Source organism: Heliangelus exortis, chromosome 13 (assembly GCF_036169615.1).
Source record: "Heliangelus exortis chromosome 13, bHelExo1.hap1, whole genome shotgun sequence".
NCBI classification, from domain to species: Eukaryota; Metazoa; Chordata; class Aves; order Apodiformes; family Trochilidae; genus Heliangelus; species Heliangelus exortis.
The window spans coordinates 8137842-8163620 of NC_092434.1; the positions used below are offsets into that span (position 1 = coordinate 8137842).

At 37.7% G+C, this 25779-nt stretch overlaps 1 protein-coding gene across 2 annotated transcripts in view; it reads left to right on the forward strand.

Annotated features, from left to right (window-relative positions):
• The first annotated feature begins 2845 nt into the window (after window positions 1–2845).
• The window catches only part of LOC139802008 (transcription initiation factor TFIID subunit 4-like), a 131490-nt gene continuing 108556 nt past the window's right edge, over window positions 2846–25779 (forward strand). For both annotated transcript variants that reach the window (XM_071756733.1, XM_071756734.1), the window contains exons 1-7: window positions 2846–4046; window positions 7877–8049; window positions 17758–17895; window positions 19098–19325; window positions 20157–20279; window positions 21942–22031; window positions 23866–24123. In XM_071756733.1, the coding sequence (XP_071612834.1) occupies window positions 2894–4046; window positions 7877–8049; window positions 17758–17895; window positions 19098–19325; window positions 20157–20279; window positions 21942–22031; window positions 23866–24123 (2163 nt within the window). In that variant the 5' untranslated portion in view covers window positions 2846–2893. The remainder of the gene's footprint in view (window positions 4047–7876; window positions 8050–17757; window positions 17896–19097; window positions 19326–20156; window positions 20280–21941; window positions 22032–23865; window positions 24124–25779) is intronic.

A 25779-nucleotide genomic window follows, 5' to 3' on the forward strand; every position in this document is an offset into this window, starting at 1 on the left:
CAGGGCACAAGTTTTAACAGTCTTGATAAATGAACAGCAACTTGTGGTGGGTTTTCTTTCACAGGCAATTCTAAAGTCATGTTTGGAAGTCAACTTTCCTAACAGATATTCTATTTTAAATACAACATAATTCAGGAAAGATAGTACTTAAACTAGTTTTGATGATCCCAGTGGCTTCTCTGTTTTTTGTATTTTTTTTATTCTGTACATATTTAACTTCTAAAAATGAAAGAGCAGTAAATTTTTCACAACTATGTTTTCTATGATGAAAAGCATGTAAATATTTGAGAAGTAATTTTGTAATAGAAGGATGAATACAGAAGTGCACAGAGATTCTGTAGTTCAGGAGAAGTTGCATTCCTTACTTGAAAGTGCAAGCCCAACGCCATTTTTAGCCACAAGTTTTTATACATTCTTATGTATGTTGTCAGTTCTTGACTTGAAGTGTCCAGTGTGAATCAGTATACATCACATTTTGTTAAATAAAATATTCTATTATACTTTGTTATTCTCTGTACTCATACATATCTAAAATGGCTCATTTAGGAAAAAGTGAGTGGCAAGAAATATTAATATTTTACAGAATACCCACCCACAAATGTACTGTAATTAAAAGTAGATTATTTTCAAAGTCATATAAATCATAACTTGCTCATTTCTCATTCCAGTGGGAAGATTACTTTTTATCTTCTAAAATTACAAAGCAGTGAAGTTACCTCCTGGTTGATTTTTATGGAGACACCAAGTTTAATGTCATAGTGTTAGGGTAATGTATAATAGAACTTGTTGTTTTATAGTCAAGACTTGTTGAAAAACTATGTCTAAACTTCCATGCTCTTATAAAAATGGGAGATAGTGGTATGCAAATGAAGTCCAGGATCAGGGCAAATAATTGAAGGAAGCAGGGAATCTTGTCTGGTTAAACGAATAAAATGTAGTACTCCTAACAAAATAATAGTGGATATATGCTAACAATCTCCCAACTAAAATGAATACTCTATTTTTGTGTAATAGCAAATTGAGTCATAGTCTATTAAAAGTTTTAATTACATTTCTATGTAGAAACATTTGTTAAAAGTCTAAGTTTAATTCAGCTGTAACATTCCTTAAAAGCAATACTCATTTGATAAGCAAATTTTTGATGTATAGATCTCCTGTGTACATTTAATAGTTTTTCATAAGTACTACTCTGTTTTCATATTAACTTACTGCATCATCTCCTATTTATGTGTCTTGACCATAGCTGTGGGCCTTCAGTACATTCACTGGCCACTGTATTTAAATGCACCATTTTAATTTCATGAGATATTTAAACTTATCCTAATTAAACTGATGCAACCTAATTTAATGCCTTTTAAAAGCTGTTAATTTTGATTCATCAAAAACCCTATCCTAAAGGTAGAAACAGAAAATGAGGAAAAACTGCCCCAAATAAACATGTAGCCTACATGGTAACATGTCAGTTATTAGCAGTTTAGTCTTGTGACTCAAGTCATATAATGTATGACTTAACAAATGGAGCCTGAGAATGGATAAGAGTTGTGTGGACATGTGCACTGTGAGTCCTTCACTCATATCCATCAGTGGGTTGAGCAACTGAAGGTGGGTTATTCACAAACCTTTTAAAATTTTGTTGAAAGTCCTGAATGTCACAAAATGAAGAATGAGTAGCCATTTCAGGTGACAGAGCAGCAGCTCAAATACATGAAAGTTTGCAGACATTAGTGCTATTGCAACCCAGCAGAGACAGGTAATGGAATTCAAGCTGCTTTCTGCTGTCAGTGTCACAAAATCCCTGGTGGTTATCACTTGCATACAACAGATAAAATGAACTGTGGGCCATGGTTATTCACAGGAGAAAAATAGTTTATTTGGAAGGCTGCACCAAAGAAACTGCTGTGTCACTAGTCTAAGAAATTATGGTTTAGAATCACCGTTCTCTCTCAAGTGGCATTTTTTAATGCATTAGGCAGACACGGTGGGGAAAAGGGCTTACAGTGGTGCAATGGCAGAAGTGTTGGTAGCAAAATGAACTATCTCAAATTTAATGTGGAGATGCTGAAGGAATGCAGTATGCCAGAGCAGCTGCTGTGGTGATGCTAGAGATCTTATTTTTGGTTTACAAGTTTTCTGTTAAAAGCATCCACATTAAGAAATCATGTTGCTGCAATCATTCTTTACGAAGTACAGCTGTCAGTAGCTTTGGACATAAACATCTAAAATGTTAAAACAAGGCAAGCAGTGCAAGGCTGAGTGGAGTTACTCTTAAAATTCTTAGGATATCTTAGGATTCCAGACAGGTTCAGTGGCACTTCAGGTTCCCTTCCGTGAAAGGGTTATCACGTCAGGCCAAGCCAGTACAGCACATGTGCTTTTAGTTTTTGGTAAGCTTGAAGAAAACTGTTCAACCGTCCTCATAGGGTACGAAGTGAAGGCAATTCACACAATTACAGCAGCTTTGCTGCCAAGAGATAACGGCTGACAGACAATTCCCATGGTGCGAGCTCACAGCCCTGTGTACCAGATCCGCAGACCTCCTCCTGTCAAATCCCTGCAGCTACACCAGACGGAAGTCTCTTACCCCCCGCCCTGCACCGCCCAGGCACCTGCCTGGACACACCGCTGCCCCTCGTCCTCTCGGGGGGACAGAGGAACCACCTCCCGCCCTCTGACCGCCGCCCCCGCTCCCCTCCCTCCCTCACACCGCCGCCGCCCCTCAGCCGTTGGCCGTTGGCGGGCGGAGCTCACCGGGCTGCCGCGAGACCGCCCCGCCCCGCGTCCCGCCCCGCCCCCGCCGGCGGGAGGAGGAAGCCGCCCCCTCCCAGAGTGCCTCGCGCGCGGCAGAGGCCGGCGCGCCTGCGCGCTGCGCGGCCGGCTCCCAGCTCAGCGCAAGATGGCGGCGGGCGCCTCGGACCCCCTGGAAGAGATGCTGCTCTTCTCCGAGGAGGTGGACGAGAAGGCGGTCAGCGACCTGGTGGGCTCCTTGGAATCGCAGCTGGCCGGCGGCCGGGGCTCCGCCGAGGCGCCCCAGCCCAGGACCACCGCCCCGTCCCAGCAGCAGCCGCAGCAGCAGCAGCAGCAGCAGCACCAGGGGAGCCTAGCGGGGGGCAGCAGCCCCGTCCGGCAGCAGCAAGGGCAGCCCGCGTCTCCTCCCGCTCTCGGGACAGAGGAAGCGACGGGCTGCCCCGGAGCCGCGGAGAGCCGAGCCTCTGTCCAGGGGCCGCTTCTCTCCCCGTCCCCCCCGGCGGCGGCAGCGGCGGCGGCGGCAGCGGCGGCGGCGGCAGTGAGGGGAGTGAGTGTAAACAGTAGTAGTGTGCAGCAATCACATGGAGCGGCTCTCCTCAGCAGCAGCAGCGGCGGCAGCAGCAGCAGCCCCGGCGCACCCGCCGCCCCTGCCCCGCCGCAGCCCGCTGCCCCCCAGCCTGCCGGCGCCCCTGCCCAGCCTGTCAACAACCATGTGGCTGTCGGCGCCGCTGCCCGGGACGCGGGGAGCCCCAGCCCCAGCGGCAGCCCGCCCGCCGCCCACAACGCACAGCCGACGCAGCGCGCCGAGGCCGCGGGGGGGAGCGGGACCCCGGCGGGGGGCGGAGGGCCGGCGGGAGCGGCGGAGGGTGCCGCTGGCACTCCGCTTCCCGGCGAGGCGGCGCCCAACGGGGAGGGCGCGGGGGGCCGGCCGGCGGCAGTCCCTCCAGTCAGCAGCCACGGCAGAGCCGACGCCGCCACAGCACAGACCAAGCCCGCGCACGGCCCGCTCCCCGCAGTAAACGCACTCAGTAACTCCGCCAGCCCTGCGCCCGCCGGCGCGGCCGCCCCACCGGGGCAGGGCTCGGTCGCCACCTGCGCCCCGCCGGCCCCAGCCGCGCCCAAACTACCGGTCAGCGCTGCCGGCATCGCCAAGGCGGGAGCTACCCCCCCGGCCGCCCCTCAGGCGCTGTCGCCCCGGCCGGCGCTGGGCGCTGCCCCCAGGATCGTGGCCCCCCAGCTGATCGTGAGGCCGCCTCAGCAGACCACCATCCAGCTGCCCCCCGGCTTCACTATCCCGCCCGGTAAGTGGCAACGCTGCGCTCGGGGGGTCCCGTTGTCTCTAGCGTTTTTTCTTGTCCGAGGGTTTTTTGGTCGGGTTTTTTTTTTTGTTTTTTGTTGGTGTTTTTCCCTCAAAGTTTTCGCCTTCCCGCTGCTCGACGTGCTGGAAAAAAAAGGGCAGCCACCTGTCTGAGGGCGATGTGTGACAAACGGGCTGCCGTTAATGAGGGTGTAATTGGTCCAGGACGGGCGGTTGCTAATGCAAAGTAATTATGACTGTTGGTTGATGAGTTACTTGTTTTGTCTCGGGCAGAGTGTGGCAGTCGCGGTGTTTGGTAATGGTGTAGAGATCACTTGTGCACAAGATGAGAAGTTAGGGTGTTAGAATAATTTAAATATATGTTTTAAATGACTGGCTCTGTTTTCTGCTTTACTGTTCAAAGTCTTGGAAAGTTTTTCTTCTTCAAAGACTGTCTTCTGCCGTGAATCAGGTGGCAAGATACAGGCTGATTTGTGGAATTTGATCTAAAATGTTTAATTTCAGTAAGTGTGATGGTGTCATTTTCCGCAGTATCTGGGCAGTCTACATCACTGACTTTTATTTCTAATGATGATAAATACTTCTAATTGCTTTCTGTTTAATCTCCTTTTAGTTTCCTAACTTTCATTGCCAAAAGTTCTGCAAGGTTGTTAACTAATTAAAACAGCATTCCTGAAGGAATGAAAATGAAGGAATGAAACAACTATATTGTTTCATCTGAAATTTTGAAGGGTTCTGTGCTCCCCTATGTGTGGATTCTAGTGTTGCAAAAAGTTGGTAACTTTGTGCTTTGTTGGTTTAGGAGATGATTTAACATTAAAACTATTTTTTTTCTGGTAATATTGATAGCAGGATAGTACATGGAAAGTTTTATGCAGTCTGAAATAGCTTATTTCTTCCACCATACTTCTTGATAGTACCTAAGATAATGGGAGCAAGAATGTGATGGTGGAGAAGTTTGTTTCTAAGTAGACTTCTGGTAGTTGTGTCCAGGACCATAGATCATGGAACTCCTGCTCCACAGTCTTGTGGATCAACCAGATAAAGCTCAGTGGTTTCATGAAGACCCAACTAACTTAGAACATTTTATGTTAGAACAGTTGTTATTACTTAGAACAGTTGTTATACAGACTGCTTTAGTGCCTTTAGCCCTTGATTTTCTGTTGTTAATCTGTTTGATAATAAATATATGCATACAATACCCCATAATTTTGCATACAGTTTCTGAAATCATTTGTGTCAATACATTTTTCTGCTGCTTGATTTTCAAACGGAAGAGAAAAAAAACAGAGTCCTGGAAAGCAATCTGGTCCAAGGTTTAAAAAAATGTTGGTGTAATACTGTGGACCGTTATAATTTTATTTTATTTCATGACTTTTTGAAATCTGTAACATTCGCTTAAACTTGAAGGTTGTATGTTCTAAGATGAACACGTTCAGGAAACGCAATGTTATTTTTGAGTTCTTTACCCTTTAAATTAGTGGATAATTTATAATTAATTTTGAAACTCCTATGCTGTAAACTTCTGGCTAAAGTAGAACTTCAAAATCAGTTTTTGAGAATAGGTTATTTTAACATATAGTACTTAGAAATTGTGTATTTTATCTTTATGTGGATTGACAGTAAGGAAAAACTAATCTCATAATTTAACCAGTTTCTAATTTGTATTTATCATTCTTCCTGTAAAAGAAATGTAAATTTCTCCAAAACGTAACATTAATACGTGAACATTTATGCATCTGTAATGGTAATATGTAACTTCTCGTGAAGCTGTGTCATGTGTTGCTATTAATTTGTCCATTCCATCAATTTTTTTTCTTATTCAGAATTAGATTTAGCAAATGGGAAGCTAAATTAATGAAACTCTTGTGAATCAGTGCAATGCAATCAGAGTGTGTATTTTATAATGCATGGTAGGCATTATCCTATGAAGATGTTTATATCCGGTTCAGAACATAATCAGAGATGTGATACCTCTTTGGCCAGTTGGCAACTTACTCATTTTTGTGTGTCTGAGATAGTTTAGGAATGGCATACATGAGATATATCATAATTTTGCAGTTTTTTTTCAAATATAAACCGTGAGGTTTGGTGCTTGAAAGGTTAGTTGACCTAAAATGTTATATCTTCAAAGATTTTTTTTTTTTTATGTTTGGTTTCCCCCCCAACTCTTAAAATTTACTCTTAGCGTTTTGAAAGAGTTAGGGTCATGTCCTTTAGTTGTGATGCTTGCTGTAGCTCTCTGCCTTTTCTCTTTAAGCCTGATTTCCACAACTGTTTAGTTTGTAGTGGCACAAATTTCCTTTCTCATTGTGCTTCCAGCAGTGATAGTTGGCTGGAACACCTAAGACTATGTGAGTGAGGGCTTTTATTGGTGCTGCAGTCCACTCACTTGTTCAGCCCAGGACAGCAGTTTGTATTTCTTTGCCAGACCCTAAACGAAAGACTTTCTTGGTATAAGGTACTTTCAAAATTCGTTATGTGCTTGATATAATAGTGTTTCGATTTCTTTGTCCTCACCATATGTTGCAAATCATGTCCATTTACTGAAGTAGTTTGGGTTTTTTGTTTTTTTCTGGGAAGCTAATAATTAGAAGTAGATGTAAGCTTTTACCATTCTTATTTTTCCTTGAAATGTTAAATATATATATAAGCAGTTTGCACCTACAGATAAGTTGCATCAACAATGTCTACTGACTTTATCAAAGAGTAAAGCTTGACTTCCTTGATCTTTATTTTTTTTTGTTCTCCAGTAGTTACAAGCAAGATGTTTTTTCTGTGTGTAAACCCATTGTATCTTATGTCCTATCTAGGTGGAATTAACAAAATGTATTCTGTAACTAACTTGGACATTCTTGTAAAATAATCTGAGGAACTGCTGCTTAATTGAGAGAACTAGAGGAAGCACTTGACATGCTTTTTTGTCTTGAATGAAGTGTGAATCTTCAGATGATTCAGGGACCAACAACCATTTTCTCCCCTTTTCTCTCCTGTTGATTGTGGAGAACTTAGGCTGGTTACACCCTGACCCAAACCTGATGGCACTGCCTGTGGTGTGTAGGAGGCTGCTTTTTGTGAAATATGTTAGTAGAAAAATAATTTGAAAGTATTGTCATTTACTTCCTGTTGGTCTTAGAAAATGCTTGCCAAGTACCGTGCTAATTACAAAACAATCTTTGGTGTTTTCCTAAAATATCTACACTTGTGTCATTTTGTGCTGAGGAGCAGTAGTGTTGGTTCTCTGGGTCTGACCCTATTTTTTCTTTGTGACTAAACCACAGGTAGTGACTTCTACTGTGGGGTGATGATGGGTGACAATAGATCCATGTGTTAATACTCAACAATTAACTAAATCCCAAGTATTGTGTACTCAGAAATGTTTCTGGCCTAATGTTTGCGTGTGCACATCCCTTAAAGCTGCTGTTTTAGTAAAGCTCTTGTCATTGTCCCTGATGCGTTCACACTGAATTCTGTCCTCATCTACTGGCATTACAGTTTACTTTTAATGAATGTTTCTAATTTTATTCTGCTGACCTAGACTGCTGAAACTTGCTTTATAGCTATACTTTAAAGTGACAATTTTATTAATTTCTCTTATCCATAAAGTGCAGTTATTTGGATTCCAAACTGAATTGGATATTAATTTTTGGCTGCTAGGAGGTGCTCCTTTTTGCCTTTGAAGTAAACTCTCATGTTACACCAGAATAATAAAAAAAGATAAAAACGTGCAGTGAAATACATTAATTTTAATCTCTACTTACTTCTTTATAGGTAATTCTTTTGTTCTTCTTTTAATTCTTTTGTTCTTGTTAGGTATGGTCCTGGTGCGCACGGATGCTGGACAGCTTGTGATGGTGCCTCAGCAGGCTCTAGCACAGGCTCAGATGCAGGCTCAAGTACAAACACAGGGACAAGGTCCCACCAGCATTTCACCAAGACTTTCAGTGCCCACCACTGGCCCTGTTTTTCGCCTGTCAACAATTCAGGTATGTCTGGCTGTATTTCACTTCTCTGCATTATGTTTTCTTCTGCCTTACACATGATTAGCTCATATGTTTTTGCAAATGTGCTTTCCTCCCACTTTTTTTTTTTTTGTTGTTGTAAAACCAGGAAATACTTATTCAAATACAGTTAATTTTCTGGGGCCTAGGAGTTTTTTTGTATTTCAGAAAAAGATCTACTTTGTAGGGTCTCTCAAGACGATGTTCAGACTGTGAGATCATTGGAGGCCAGAAGGCTCTGTCTTAGCCAGAACATTCTTAGGTCTGTGTGCCACTGGTTCAGAAAGTGTTCCTTGTTCCTCTGAATTGCAAGCATTCTAGAACCCCTGCATGCTGAATTAGATGCACAGGGTAGGTAGATTTCACTGGAAAGGAGAAAGTCAAGCACATGCAATACAAGACTTTACAATAATTAACTTCTCTAATATACTTTACTCAAAAGTAAAGTTTGATTCCTTTGATTCACCCCTGGGTGTGATCCTTCTGTACTTAAAATTTTGTCTGTTATGACGTTTCCTTTTTTCTTTGGATTGACAGGATAGCATGCTATTAGACTCTTCAGTGGAGTGCTTATTTCAACTCAAAACTGATTTATTTTCAAGGGTGAACATGTATTGCTTCTTTTTAAATTAGTTGGTAGGAATATTTTAAGGGTGGCTTTTTAGCCTTGGGCCACTTAGATCTAGAATTGAACTATCTTACTAAAATACAGTGGCAAACATCTTTGGATGGTAGTACAGGACAGCTATGCCATAATAGTAATAGACAGAGTTAAAGGTAGGTTTGCATAACATTTTGCAGAAGTGGTAAGTAATTCTGACTAGAAAGAGAAGAAGAGATCAAATTGTCATGATAGCTTTTTAACTGATTGTTGTACAGGTTGCTTCAAATAACTTAGACATATATTTCCTGATGTTTAATATTAGCTTACTGTACCATTATATGCTTTGTACATTACATCATGTTTAGAGTCTACAAGATTAATTCAAAGTTTTATCTACAAGTTTAATTCAAAACTGAAAATGATGAACTTTTCAGAAGAGAAGGAAGCCAGAATAAAACTAGAGACTTGAAAAAGCAGTCTGAAACACAGAGTAGCAGCTAGAATTTAAACTTGAGAAATCAGTATCACTAGAAAGATTGCTGCTCAATGGATCATATCTCAGGAAAGACAGAAATAAAAGTCTGGAAACACTTGGAGAACTTAAAGCTCTTGTAAGAGAGATAAGTACAGTATTGTCTGGAATTTGTAAATGAAGTCTTTGCAGAAAAGTCAGCCATTTAATGTTTAAAATGTGATATCTGGAAGGATAAAGTGTCTTGTAGAAGCCTTCTAAGAAAAATATTTCAGGGAAAATAAACATAGAGATAAACCTGTGTTAATTTTGAGTGTTTTTAACTCATTTGAGGACAACAAAAAGTTCTTTTCAGTTTGTCTGTCTGTGGTTGTTTGGGGCTATCTTTGTAAATAAGCACAGTCAGTTCTTCAGTAGTGGCTCCATGACTGTCTAGCACACATTGTAGCAATGGATCCCAAGACAAGTGGGTAGCACAAATGCAAAACAGTAGTTGTGGAGTGGGACTGTGCCAAGAATATGATCTCAGTTTATTAAAATGAGTTTGTTTTAGCTGGTTTTGTTTCATACTGTTAGTTTTCATGTAAATTTAGCTGCTGTGGCCAGCATTCAGAATTAGAGTTCAGAGTGAAACATTCGTAGCAAATTAAGTCTTAACAAAGAATATCTTGGAAACTTTTGAGGAATGGATCTTTATTGTACTTAGAATCTTAAGAAGCATACAAAAATGCTTTGTATGTTCAGGTCTTTATTACAAGACTGCAGTCTGGATCCCAAAGTCAGCCTTAAGATGCGTGCACAGCAAATGTTTTAGAAGTGTAAGTTATTTTTTTGAGTAGTAATTATGATTAATCAAGGAAAAGGATCAAGTTCTAATATACAGGAAATAGTATGGAAAAATTTTTTTTCAGAGAGTTTGTAGTTTAACTTTTTTGTTTTAGAATCAAATTCTGATGTGTTGAAGCTAGACTCTGTCAGTCAAAATTTCAGTAGAAATTTAAATTGTATGGAAAATAATGTTCTATGCTTTAATTTCAATAAAGTATAATATTAAAGAGCCCTATTCTTCACTGTGACTGAAACAAAAAAAATTGTGTATGACATTAGCTCAAGACAGAATATAAGCTTTAATTGCCCAAGTCCTCTGAAATATTTTGAAGATTGATAAGCATTTCAGAAATGCTTGAGTAAGTACAATTGTACTGTGAAATAGTTTTAGGTTAGGTTCAATTATAAGATTGCAGATGACTGTAATGGGGGGATATTAACTACAGCAAACTCCTGAGTTTTTTAGGGAAAAAATTGCTACATATTAAAGTATATTTTAAAAAGCATTTTTCAGATTGTGAGACCTTCTGCTGAGAAATTCAGCTTCTCAATGCAGCTACCAGAGGCTTGACTTTTGAAAATTGGTGTTCTGTGTTTTATGTTAAAATACTCAGGCTTATGGAAGACTATAATGTTTTGATGTGCTAAGAAGTACAATTTTGTTGTACTGTGAACACATGTTCTGTGATAACATAATTGTTAGAAACAACATATCTACTGAAAGTAAAAAGAACTGGATGTTTAAAGAGAATACTGGTTTGAGTTAACTGCATAATTTTAATTGAAAAATTAATTATTTTATTTCACTTTAAATTTTTCATTGGTATTAATTTTAGGTGAATATTAAAAAGTTAGTAATGTTGCCAAAGTTTTAACTGCTGTAGGATCATAATTAAGGCACAGGATTTTTAGGAAGCAAGCTGTAATTTGTCAGAACTGTGGTTGCTCTTAGAAAAGTTTTGTGCTTTGTTCTTGTACTACAAGCAGGTCAAATACTGTGGGTTTGCTTGCATTACTATGGTCTTCAGAGCTAATAAGTATATTCAGATGTCTTTAAAAACAGTTTATTTCTCCTGCATTAAATTTTTCCTCCACATCTTGTTTTGAAGCTTGTACTTGTGAAATTATGAAAAATAGGTAGGTGCTGCCATCTAGTTTTTCTTTGGTGCATTTCTTCTGTTTGTCTACTTTGGTTTCTGCAATTTATGGCTTTTCATGCTTTTGATGCATAAAAATGCATGATGCATTTAATTTTGTTCGCTGGTTTCAGTATCTTAATACTCAGGTATACACTCTTAACCAAAAGGAAAAAAATAACTTATTTTAAATTCTTTTAAATTAAATTTACTTTGTTAGTTAAAAAAATTAAAGTGCTGCTGCATACCAGGAATATAAAGTGAGTATCATACAGGAAAGACAATGTTAGCCTGGCCCTCAATATTTTGTTACAGAGTAGCTTTTATTGGAACTTACTAACCAGGTGAAATAGTGTGTGTTGGAATTTTCATGGGAGTGCTGTTGAAAATGGATCCGGTTGACTAATGCTTTTGTTTCAAGTTTGAAAATGTGTTTTTTCAGTATTGTTTTATATATTTTTAGCAATCTGTAAAGGCAGTATAGTCTGATGGCCTAGTCCAAATATTTAGGCATGGAAGTGAGCTACTTAACAATTCTGCTACAAATAAGATTACCAATCACTTGGTTTTTTTCATTGCATAAATAGTCCAGTCAATATGTATGGAAGTTTTTTGTGTTTCTATGTTAAGTTTCAATTAACTTTCACTTTACTATAATTTTTCAAAGTGGAAAAAAAGTCTTTTGAACTTGTGAAAACTGCTGAATCACCTGCTCTGGAAGTGGTTCTAGCTTTGAAATGTTTGATGCAGACAACAGCAGCTTAGTCTTTGCCCTCACATGTGATGCTGAGAGGAGTTCTGAACTTGGCTGATGGTTCACAAGCTGTTTTTGCTAAAGCAGAGCCTTGCAAATCTGAGAGTACTGATATGCCTGTATTTTCAGCAATGCTTAAATGTGATTGACATCTTTTAGTTTTGGTAATTTTTTTCTTGTTTATTGATATGTCTTTTTAACTCTTTTTCCACACTTTCTGCTTTTTAGGCAAATGCTTATATTACTGCTTGGAGAAATTTTAAGGAAATTAATAAATCTTCATTGTTGCCTGACATGCATTATGTCTATTACCCAATAAGCTATTCAGTACTATCTCTTTTGTATAGACAGTTTTTGGGTTTTTCAGGCAATATTCTGCATAGGACACTGTGTTATCAGGGTAGGTTGAAAGGCCAGAGAAAGTGAATGTGAGGTCTTGATTGTGCTTTAACCACAAAACCATTTTCCTTCCTTTCTTTCATGTTGGGTGAATCTTCTCTGCATAAGCAAACACTAAGTTCTTACCACTTACAAATTCTACTGTGTACCTTTTCATAGCACAGCTTATCTTTTAACACTTCTTAGAAAGTACTCAAACATTAGTAAGGCTGTAAAATTAAACACACAAAGATCAGGAAATGCTGTAAAGAAGGTTCCTGAACTGTCTAATAGTTGCTGCCATGTGTAAATGGATTATTCTTCATGACTACATACTACTGTTGCTTTTAATTTCTACATTGTGGAGGCTGGACAGTCTTAATTAATGAAGAAAAAATTAATTTTTTTTTTCTGCACTGTTCAGTGCATTGCTCTAGGCTTTTTTTCTGCATATTATCTAAGTCCCCTTCTTAAGTGGGAATTAATAACCAAGCAGGTTTTTTTTTTTGTAAAGCTTATCCCTGTAACAACTTTCTCAACAATGCTGTTAAGGGGATTATCAGCCTCCTTTTATAAGTAGAAAATGGAGCCTAATTGCTTCAAATATTAAATTAAAAATACTGCTTAAGTTTGTTGTTTGATTTCCCTGTCTTTAGTTGCAGCCATGACCACTCCTGGTTCTAAACTTCATATTTCAAGTTGTCTGCTCTTAAAAATATAACATAAGAATATTGGTTGCAATAGATACCGATATTGGCATTCAGCACAAGAACTGAGCAATTGAGGCAGAGCTAGAAACTTTTTGTAGAGCCAAGATTCACCTACTTTTTATCCACCAGATTCTTGATGAATTCTAGTGATTATAGATGAACCAGCCACTTCACTGGGGAATGAGAAAATACTTTGGTAGTTCATTACATAGGTATTTGCTTACACCAACAGGATGCTGAGAGTTCAGAACCCCTGGTTTCTTAAGGTTTTCTTTAGTGGCCTCAAGGCCCTCTGCCTATCTTGTCTAATTGCTCCCAGTCCTTATCTTCCTTCCTCAATGTCCTTCTAGTTTGTGAACCCAGAAGGGTCACCATGAATATGAGGAACACAGCAGCATTTCACTGCTTTGGATTCTTATGCTTGACTCCAGTGATGCTGTGATGTTCCCGAACTGTGGTGACAATGAAGGTTCTGCCTCTGTTGGCTGACTTTAATATTAGAGATTCTGCCTCAAGTAATGTTCTGGAAATGTCAAGTTTTTTCAAGGGCTAGGACTTCTGCTATATTTTTATCAGAATGCAAAAATCAAATCCCTGACACAAAAATTGCTCTGCAACTGATGTTTTAGTGCGTGTTCCAGGTGAACCATAACCAAAAGAATTGAGGGAGTCAGTAAATATGAGAAGTTTCTCCATAAACTCTTCAGAAATTTAACTATCAAAGACAGAATTTGGTATTTAGTAGTACCAAACTTAACAGTAAGTAGAGCTACCAGCCATAGCTATGAGAAAGGTTGTGTAGATTAGTTACTCGAAAAAGAGATAGCAGATTTAGCATATGTTTCTGCCAGTGTCTGCAATCCTATATTAGTTTTCTCATTATTTATTGGTTGAGGCATCAGGGCATCTTATCATGGTCTGTTTTGTTTTTGAGAAGTGTTCTGGATTCATGATTAAAAATAAAAATTGAGTTTTATTTCAGATATTGCAAATTTAAATGTAAGCTTAGTGGTCATATTCTGTTAAAATTGAGTTTTGCATTGTACCCAGTGAAGCCATGTACTGGAAGACAGAAAGAGTGTTGTGATGTGTATTGTGATAAACTTGCCCCTGCTTTTGTGTTAACATTTGTTCAAATGCTCTTGACATAGTTTCATTCTTCCTTTTCTGACTGATAGTGGTCAAGTTTATTCACAGGACTCATGATGAAATGTTATATGCAACATCCTTGCTAAAAGTGGTGCAGAGACTCTTTCAAGTACCCTGGTGTTCATCAGTAGGTGGTCTGCAGTCTAAAATACAGGTGTGCCACAAACCTGTGTCCAAGGATTTACATACATCACTGTATTAACCTGTGGCAGTTTAAATTGTCTTGATGTTATACAGCCATGAATACACAGTGCAGTCCCTAAAACTGGTGTAGTCCTGCCTTGGCAGTGACAGATACTGTGGCATATTTTGTCCACAATTATGTGCCTTATTTGTTTAAATGCAGCCTTGTATGTTCCTTCAAATATAAAGGCAGTAGGTACAATGAGATTCACTTCTATTTACACCTCAAGCTTTGCCTCTCTCTATTCATGTGTCCAGAGCTCTGGGGAGAAGGGCTAGTTAGGAAAATTAAGATGTAGTTATTTAGGAAGTGGATTTCTGGGGCACAGAGTAATTCCACACTGACTTCCTCCATAAACAATTATGATGTGCACTGGCTGCCTCTGTGGAAGTGACTTATTGCACCCTGAAACTGGAGTCACTTGGATTGCCATGAAGATGGTCAGAGGACTGGGGCATCTCTCCTATGAAGACAGTTTCAGAGAGTTGGGGTTGTTCAGCCTGGCTTTGTGAATATACTCTAGTGCCTTCCAGTACCTGAGGGCTGCCACAGGAGAGGTACTTTTTAGCAGGGCATGTAATGATAGGACAAGAGGGAATGGTTTTAAGCTGATAGAGAGTAGACTTTGATTAGCTATTAGGAAGACATTCTTTCCTGTTTGGGTGGTGAGACACTGGCACAGGTTGCCCAGGGAAGTTGTGGCTGCTCCCTCCCTGTAGGTGTTCAAGGCCAGGTTGGATGGGGCCTTGGGCAACCTGGTCTAGTGGAAGGTGTCCCTGACCTTGCAGGGGGACTGGAACTAGATGATCTTTAAGGTCTCCTCCAACACAGACGCTTTTATGATTATCTGTATGACTTGTGGAGGCAGAACTGGAACATCCTAATGGGAGATCCATTTTGAAACCCTTATTTTCACAGTAGCACTGTGCTGTACTCTACTCACAATTTCGAACCTCTCTGTGTGGACAGAACCATCACAAGTCTATATACCAAAGCCTACATAAAGCATTCTCAAGTGTCCCCATGGAGATTGGTAAGGGAGTATGTGCTATTTTCATTTGTGTTCTGGTTTCCTTCCCATTAATGTCTGAGAGCAGGGGAAAAGTCTCTTAAACATTAATTTCATATGTTTAGGAAATGCAAAAGTATGTGATGTGTCTAATCAAAAATATACAGTTACATCTGAAAATATATTCCTTTCCAAGTCTCTCTTGATAATTTTGGAATTTAATAATATCATACTAAACCTTAGCAATTTTTCTTTAAATAACATCATAAATTCTTTTAGATTGTTTCTGTAGAATCTTGACACAATGGGTTATGATTTTTTTATGTAATGTTGATAGTTTTTGTTTTCTCAGTTTTTGATGGATTACTCATGAGATCTGTTTACAGCTTTACTTTCATAGAAAACACAGCTGTTTGTTTCTAAATAGTTTTTATCAGTTCTTCTTGAAGTATTTCTGTTGGGAGTCCTTGTAGCATCTCCTGGCAACTTGTAGCTGTCATTTGAAGATCATTTCAATATTACTTAAAAATTTCTCCAGGCTAGTTTCTTGTTACGTTTCTCATCCACTCATTTTGTACTTAGTTTTTTAACATTTATGAGTTTTAGAGCCACATGAGTAAACTGTTGCATTACATTGTTTGCAGTTCTTTGGTAGTAAGTTTTTTTCTTCACATCCAACATAGCAATGGATTTTACAGCCATGTTGCATCAAAGGCTTTTGTCACTATTGATTTTTAAAGCTGAGGGTGAATTTAGCTTTCATATTGTGCAGTGGTCATGGTGGAATACCATGTGCAGAATGTATTGCATGTTTAGTTGATTAATATGCTGTTACAATACTGAAATACTATTTTTTAATTAAATGCAGTTTTGTTTTCAATTACGTTCCTGTGATGAAGGGGGCAGATAATACAGGCATGCAGTATTTTTAGGCTGGAAACACTTGTTTACACAGTATTTGTTTTTAAATGCAAACATTCACGAGGTAAATATAGTTCCATTCAACCAGTATCTTAATGAATTTGAAGTAAGTGATCTTCTTTACAATGGACAAAAGAGGTATGGCATTGAAAACCAGAAAAAGCTTGTATGATCCTCCTTCCAAAAAACCAGACAATTCTACGTATTAATAATGCTGTTTATTGCCCCTAGGCTGTCTCAGTGTGGAAGACATCTCTAGTCAAGATTTTAAAAATCTTGAAAGCTATCCAAACAAAAAAAAAGGTTTTGTTCAGATGTGAGGTATATTTTTTTCTTTTCCTTTTTTCCCAAGTACAGAAGATTGATATATAGTGGATGATGTTGCTGGACTGATTGGTAAGGAATGCTTGGGGCTTTGAAGGCCTGTCTGGGCCTCTGTTTCTTTTGGAAATTTTTAAGTATATTTGTTCTTTGAAGGACTATTTTAGGTGGCTTTAATAGAGAATGTTAAAATAACCCATTCTTTAGAAAATATTAACTACAGAGACAGATGTCACTTAAAATGTGAATCAAGGAAAGTTAGTTTTATCTTACAAGAAACAATATTGTTCATGATTTATTACTTAAAATAAAAAAATTAGAAAATTTGTGTTTTCTAAGTATGTGTTTTAATGCAAATATTTATAAATGCAAGTTATAAGAGACCAGTGGGCCCCCAATTTATGAGTTGTTCTCTTTTTGTCATAATTGCCATATGTGGTGTATTTCTTCCATAATGGTATTTACATTCCTGTAGAATGAAACAACTTTCCTGGAGACATTTTTTATTCCTAAATCTTAGCCTTTTATATGATGGTAAGAGATTTCAAACTTGCTCTCCCAATTAAAAACCAAGTCATATGTTTGCTGCGTGAGACAAATTTACTGAGTTATAGAGTATGCTACTGTGTGAAAGGCCAGGCATTTTCCTTTATCTGCACCTAGCATCCCAGACAGTGTGGTTACAAGAGTGTGTTCTATGGCAAAGATTGTCAAGATGCTTAGATTTCTGTGCAAGTTAATTTCTAGATAATGTAACCTGAAATTATTCTGCAAAAAGTTTTTTGCTCTTCCTATTAATTTCTGTCAAGAAAAAGCATTAGGAAAGGCCAATAAATACCAAAATGACCAATATGTTTTATGGCAATTATCAACTTAAATACTGATGAGTACAGACATATAAATATTAGAACTGAACTAATTCAATGTAACATCACTTTTTTTTTTTTTTTTTTTAAAGGTCACATCCTGTTTCCTGTTTTTTCTTATCTTTTCCACATACCTGTTTGAGAAATAGTTTTTAGGAAACACACAACAAATACATCATTGAACATAAGAAAGCTCATTTTTGCATTATTTGTGAATATATGTTTAAGAACATCATAACAGTTTGGTTTTTTTTTTAAATGTTAATAAGGATTATTCATGTAATCTTCATTAATCAAAAGTTTTTTAGATCAAGTTAATAAGGAGGAAAAAAATTTAAAATGCTTTCTTTTCCTTTGTTAGCAACCAACTTCTGTAGCCACATCCACTGTCCGCCTGGGACTTCCAGTGCAAGCCAAAGTTGTTCAGTCAACTGCTACTCCTGTCACTGCTACGTCTGCTGCAACTCTTCCAGGAGGCTCTATTCTTTCCCATACCACAGTAAGTAGTAACGATATAAGTAGCAAGATATGATTGAAGAAAAAGATGTTTTTAACTGTATGTTTTTTCAAAAGTGAATTTTAATGGTTTTGTTTGCTTTTGTTGCAAACATAATCCCAGAAATTAATAGTCAGACTGTTGTGCAGGTGCTGAGTGATAGCTAAGTCTTATTTTCTGCTGTTGCCTGGATGATTAAAGCTTTGGAGGTAGTATAGATTCAGTTTTAAGCTTTTTTTAAAAAAGAAAAACTTTACATCAGCTGGACTCACAAGCACTGAGTGGACATGCTGTGCTACATTTGTCCACTGCTGAGAGTTGTGGTGTCTGCTGTGTGATCACCACTGCTGCAGGAACTGTGGCATCACCTGTGGAACTGTGGTGCAAGTGCCTGGGTCAGCTTGTTCTGTATCTATGCCCAAGACAGAGCAAAGATTTTCAGTCAGGCTGCACTGGGAGGTCTTGGTAGCTTCTTCTCAGCATGATATGCAGCCTGGCTGAGCTCTCTAGCTTCTGCAGTCCCATTTGGTGTGTCTGAGATGTTTTGGCACTTTGAGAGGTGGCCTATTAGGTCAGATAAAAGTACAAGAACTGATCTGGATGGTGGGTGGGTGGTGATGTGGTACTCTGTGCAGCCTGAGGAACTTTCAGCATTTGGAGGTTGAGGAGTGTGCAACAGAGTCTTTGCGTGTAGCTCAGCTTGGTCCAGGACAGTTTTGTTTGCTGGAGCTTTGCACTGGTGCAGAAGCATGTATTCTGCTGCTTGGTTCAAATTAGGTTAGGAAACTTTATCAGTACATTTCTGTCACCTGAATCTGAGCTGTCACTGTAGCTGTGGTGTCACTGTGGTATTGATAATTGTAAATCTGATGACATGACCACTGATCATTGGGAACTGACTTGTTTATATGAAGTGCCAAATTTATACAAAGCTGATTTACAGAAATCACAGCATCGTGGGGAACCTAAGGGGCTGGATAATAGCAAATAATCTATTTGTAGTACATTTATTTTTGTAATAAGAGGAACTTTAAATGAGGAATTGCACTGTTCAGTAAGGGGTGACAAAAATAGGATTGTAATAAATAAAGTAAATGGTTTTATTTTTTCAGCAAGAGTGTATTTGAAGGGAAACAAGTTTTTATTGACAGGCTTTCAAGACGTTTATTGTTGAGTAAAATAATTAAAAGAATTACTTTTAATAGGTATCAGTAGCTACAACGAATGCCCAAAATTTATTCAAGACAACAGTAGCAACTGGAACATCAGCTTCTCAACAGCCTGCAGTAATTACTGCTGGACAAACTCAAGCTTCAGCACAAAACCAGGGTCAGCCTCGGCTGCCACTTCCACCTCATACAACAGCACAAGTACCAGCACAGCCCCAGGTCATACCAAGCTCTCCTGTGCCTGGAACTACAGTTGTATCACAGGTAGGTAGGTTTTGAAATACTAGGTACTTGGTTTTATTAGTACTTTATGAAATTTTAAGGTCTGTTCAGCAGCCAAAAGAACTTATTCATGCAAACACGCTTCCCGTGATGGAACAAATACTTTACAAACATGAATTCCTTCCCCTCATTTCAGTCAAATGGGATGCAAATTCTGTGTTCAGCTTTCCTCATTCTGCCATGTATGTGAAGAAGCATTCTGTAGACAGAACAGTCAGGCCTTCAGTCTATGAACTTCGTTATTATATTGGTGGGCCTCAAAACACATTTCTGTTTCTCAGAGTGATTATACTGTATAAAAATAATGGCTTGAAAAAATAAAGCATCTTTTCCTACTAAGGAAGAAACTATTAGATAAGATGTTTGAAGACTATTTCTGATTTGATTTTACTGCTTTAGCTACATTGTACAAAAACATATCGAATCAATAATTTGAGAAATTAAGATAGCTTGGGGAACATTTTACATTGTGTATTGGGCATCTTGTAGGAGAATACATCTCCAACAAGTTATTGTGTTACTTCTCATATTTAAGGTTATTTTTATCAAAACAGCTGTAAAATATTTAATATATATTTCTTTCATTGATTTTTTTCTCTTACTATTTGTTATGGATGATGCTCAGTTACATAAATAAGTGAAGAAAATGTCAGGTAACTAGCAAAAATAGTAAAATAGCAGCAGATGTATTTCAAATATGTTCTGCCTGAGTTAGAACAATTTTATCACTTTCCCTATTTGTAGTGATCATAGCATGCATTGATACTGATTGCAAAATAGCATGGGTCTGATACTTGTCTTTGGCTTTTTCAGGAAATGCAAGAGAATGTGAAAAAATGTAAAAATTTTTTAGCTACCCTTATAAAACTTGCTTCTCATAATTCACCGTCTCCAGAAACGTCCCGTAATGTGAAAGCTCTGGTTCAGGATTTGTTGGTAAATATTTAGCTATCTTTATTTTGTCAGTTTTCTATTAAGTTTTTTATTTCCATATGCCAAAAATTATTGCTTTGATGTTGATTTTTTTCTGTATTAAATTGGAAGGAGTTGGGCTAAAATGCACCAAATGTACACCAAACTGAGAATATTCTGTATGTTGCATACCTCACAGATCTGTTAAAGGGTGGCTTTCTCTTAGTTTCTAGAAGGGGAAATGCAACAAAGTACTTAGCATGCATTCATCAAAAACACTCTTGTTTTGATTGATAAGTTTTTGGCAATTTATTTAGAAAATTAGAGTATAGGATGCCTTTTGGATTCATTGTTTCTTCTCCTCCATCCCTGGTCTTTTCTGAAACAGAGAGAAGCTCTGAAGTGTTTTAACCACAGAATGGATGTTGAGATATGCCCCCACAATTTAGTTCAGAGTTTCTAGGACTGAATGACAAGTAAAGCTAAGCTGCTGAGCCCAAGTGGTTCTGCAGATGGAGGCTTAACTGCAAGTGGATTCCAAGAAGCAAAGATGTGTTTCAGCTCAACAGATTTGTTGGGCCCCAAAGAAGTCAGACTTACTGCAGTCTTCACTGCAACACATATTTCAGTGAACAGTATAAATGTGTTGCAGACAGATGTTACAGTGGAGCTAGGCAAATAGTCAAATTTTTTTAAAGGAAATTAAATATAGTCTATGAAGAACTTGTGTTGAAAAGTAGTTGATATATATTTCTCTGAATTCATTGACATATTTTAGACAAGCCTAAGGCTTTTAATCAAGTATGATAAACTACAAAAATATTCCATGGTTCCAGTAAAAACTTGATTTAACTTTTGAAAACTAAGAAAAATTAAATATGCAAAGTTAACTACTTATGATTTTTTTTTAAAAAGTGCTGAGACACATAGATGTATTTATGAATGTTTGTTTTGGTTTTGTTCTGTATCTGTCTGGGAAGGCTAATGAATGTTTTTATTACAAGCTGAGATTGTAAATATACTTCAGCTGTATTATAAAATACATTGGGGTTGTAGAGTTTTTCTGTATTAATTACTGAATAAACTACTGAATATATACTTCATATATTTAGAACTGTACATTTTTGAGCATATATACTTGTATACGCATGAATTTATATAGGTGAAAATTTTCCATATGTACTTATATGTATACTTTTTATATATGCCTGTGGTTTACATACATAGTTTTATATATATGCATACACATATTCTACTAAGTTAGATTGAACCTTCACAATTGGTTTAGGAATTAATTTATTTTCTTATTACAAGAGCTGACAGTTTGTAAGGTTACCCAGAAACCTATTTTTTTCTTAGTATTTTTAAAAAAGTCATTGTGTAAATGTTAGCAAGAGAATGGAATCCAAGAAATTACTTGAGTCTATTTGGGATCTCACCTTATCTTCAATTTTGCACCCCCAAGGGAATTCCCTGAATTCTGAGTGGCATATTTATATATATTAAGATTAGTTTTTGATGGAAGAACTTCACAGGTATAGAGGAGCTGCGAGACTGCCGATTTCAAAGTTCTTGATAGGGTAGCCTATTTAGCTAGACATATATACATATATATGTTAGCTGGGGAAAAAGAACAAGAAAACATCTGAACTGAGTTGTTAATGGTGATCCTTTCTTTCTCTGAAGGATGCAAAGATTGATCCAGAAGAATTTACAGGCCGCCTTCAGTCGGAACTCAAATCATCTCCTCAGCCATATCTTGTACCTTTTCTTAAGGTAATGTGGATATTGTTTAGATCAATTTGCTTCAATGCAAATGTTAATACATAGTTTTAGAGTGTAAAATTAGCTTTGCTTATTTAGAGCAGGAGCACCCCACTCATTTTTTGCTTTATGTTGTAAATTCTGCTGAAATCTGCTTGGCTGGAAGTTATGCGCAGGCTCTATTTCTGTCTGGCCAGCCAGGTCCTGCTCACTGCTTTTGTGGTTGGGAACTGTGGCTGTGGGCTGCAGCTGGCTGCTCCCCAACAGGTTGAGAGATTGATAAGAAATAGGAATTTCCTACAGGAGGGAGAAGTTGTGTGTGTTTGAGTGTAAGAAAAATGTTTGTTGTCTAGACCTGAGTGGAGTTTATTGCTTAAGTAGTCCTGATCTAGAACATTTTACTGATTAGATTTATATTAAAGAAGCTGTCACTCCCTAGTTTGGAAAGCATCCATTGTCTGTTCTGTAGTGATCCTTTACTGTTACAATCTACTCTGCTGTGGTAGTAGGTCATTTCTTGTGGAAAGTACAGCGTGCACATTTGGAAGACTCGTAAGTTGTTTCTATAAGAATGTTTCAAGTAATTTAATAAACTTTGTCCATATTCTTTTTGTCATCTACATTTGAGTCGCTGATAACTATCATTGCATGTGTAATGGCGACTGCAAAAAATTAAATGGGATAATGCTGTTTAAATAATTGGTTAGCTGATCCTACCTGTAATCTGGAACTAATCTGTGACAGAAGTTATAAAGTGGTACCAACCAGATTTATTGTTGGGTTGTCAGTTAGTATATGTAGTTAGTATATTTGCTTTTAATTGCTTCTTCCACATTAGCTACAATAGCTTCCATATGCAAGATTTATAGACATACATAGAAAGCATGATTAATGAAGCCCCAGCAAAACCACAACTATAATTTAAAAAGCATTTTTCTTCTATTCTAAAATTTCTATTTAGGGCAAATTTTCTTCTCTCCCTTCAACTTCTCTTCAGAACTCTCTCCCTATGCTTCTGGTTTTTATAAGTTAACCCTTATTTATGCCTTTTCCTGCTCTTATACTGCAGTCACTTCTAGCATCATGATAAGTTTTAACTTGTTTCCTTTGAAGTCCTTTCTTGGCAAGAGGCATTAAGTTTTTAAATAAATATTAGAAGTTTAGAAAGGACTGTAGCTTGGGCTAAACACTGTTGCATTCTACAGCTGCCTGGGGGGAGCACTTCAAAAGAACACTACTACCACTTAAAAAGTAAAAAGTTTATTCGTGAAGGTACAGTATAGCATTTTAGAACTATATTTTTTGGTTGAACTGGTCTGAACATGAAGCATACAATAGTATGCTTTTCTTATCCAGTCAGAATACATTAGATCAGTAATAATAGAGTAAACAGCTATTGCTGTAGGGCATCAACAGTTAAATCATCTTGTTCTAGGTACTGGAGGCATGTCAGGAGAAGTAAATTGGTGCGGTCTACTTCTAGTATGCAATGGGAGTAGGGTTATTCCTATGGTTCTGTGTTTTCGTTTTCCATCTTCTGCTCTTTCAAAGACCTGAGCTACAAGTTCTAGATAGTCTTGAGGAGGGGGGTGTTATATCTTAGCACTACAGTGGAATTAGGGCACATCAGAATCTACAGGATTGCTAAATCCAAATTGAAACTTACTATAAATGTATATAGAGCTTTCCCTCCAACAAAATGTGTTCAGTCTTATTTCTTTTTGACAAATAGGCAGTACAATTGGAAAGAAACTTGCATTATTTTAATTATGTTTACAGCAAATATAAAAATATTTTTTGTCAACCTGCTAAATTTGGTATTTCATAAACCTTTTTCTGTTTTTAGAAAAGCCTACCTGCATTGAGACAATCTTTACTGAATAGTCAACATTCAGTTTTGCAAGGACAGCCGTCTCAGCAATCACTACAACAAACCAAGCTATCACAAGTTATACCTCAATCTGCCTCTGGAACCATTTCCTCTGTTGTCACAACGCAGACAATAGGAATAAGGCAACCAAACAACATTTGCACAGTCTCTGTATCAAATACAGTGCAGCCTCCTCAGGTTAAGGTGGTACAGTCAAATCCGAGTTCTCAGCTGGTAGGTACTGTAGTATAAAAGAGAATTTCTTAAACTGAGTAGCAATTTTTGATGTTTTTATTGCATCTTGAGAAATGTTTGTATGCTGGTATGATATTTTGTCATAGATGTAGTAGTACCTCATTTTAAGGCAGTTCATTATATGTTCAACTTTTGTGCTCAAATGTTGTTTTAGATAACTATTACCATTGCTTAAATTTAAGGAAGTATGCTCTTGGCTTTTTTATCAGGAACACAGTGATTGTTATATGAGTACAGTGGAATTGGAGTTAATTACAAAGGAACAGAAAGCTTTTCAAGACTTACAGGCAAGAGTATAATTTTTAGTATGTCATTAGGTATGTTGCTTTGCTTAGATTAGTCTGCATTAAAATTAGCTCATTTTAAATTCTTCTGCACATAGTTTTAAAATCTCATAGAATGTAGCTGTACATTATCAACATACTTTGTTTAGAAATAGTGCCATGCTTTGTTATTAACTGAAATTTATCATTGTGCATATTGAAGTATTATGTTTTTAGACTCATTAATTTCAAAGTCACATAATTTCAAAGTAAGGCAACAATACAGCCAGTTATCCTGTGAGAGTGTATTGAATTTATTCCACTGTTACATAGGATTTTGGTTGTGTGTTTACTGTTGTAATTAAAATATGCTTAGGATTTTTACAAGGCTTTGAGTTTACATATACATTACCATCATTCATTTGAAAGTGTGTCTTTATGGCTTCTGTGTACGTATGAGTAAAACTACTTGACTAAGGTTTCAAAATCAAATTGACAAGTTCCAGCAGGTGTATCAAGCTGCTAAAAATCTATATTGTCAGGATTCAGGAAAGCACATGTGATAATGCATAACCTTACGGTGATCTTGCCTTGAGTTTATAGGCATTACAAAGGATATAAATAATTTGTAGAGTACACGGAGAGAAAATATTTATTTTGCTTTGATTCAAAAGTAGCAGTGCACAATCTGAGAAAGTAAGAATCTTGGGCCCTTTGGAACTTACAAATACTTTCTAGCAGTTAAATGACAAACTTAAAAATTAGATTAATATGATTTTACCATCCTTTAGTAGCATAGTTTTAATGTGTAAGAACATCTGAGATGCTAAGACTGCTGAATCTGACTTTTGTAATACATGCAGGACGTTTGGATGTTATGCATGTTAACTTGTATGCTTTCTGTTCAGCCATTTCAATTGTTTTTGCTTTTGTTGGTTTTTTTTTCTCCTGAAATGACTTTTCCCTATCCCTTTTGGACTGATGTATTATTTAGAAAAGTATTCCTTAGATTTTTGTCCCTTCTTTTTGGTTCATCCATGTTTTGTAAGACTGAATTGACAGTAGATTTGGTTCTTCAAAGTGGGGGAGCAATGGTTAAAATTACAGGCAGTAGGTGTAAAAAAATCATCTGTCCCAGTGAAAGCAAATTTCTGACAGCAGCTGACAGGTTCCTTACAAGTACAAATGTTTATGGACAGTAAATCTAGCTTTATCTCACATCACAGTCTTAGGGCTAACCTACTGCCAGCTAACACAGCTTTTTCCAGTGCATCACAAACCAATTTATATACTGTGCCTACTAGGCAGGTTGTACCCCCACTTTTTGAGCAACACAGTTCTGTGAAAAAAATGTCAGTAAGTCCATAGGAAT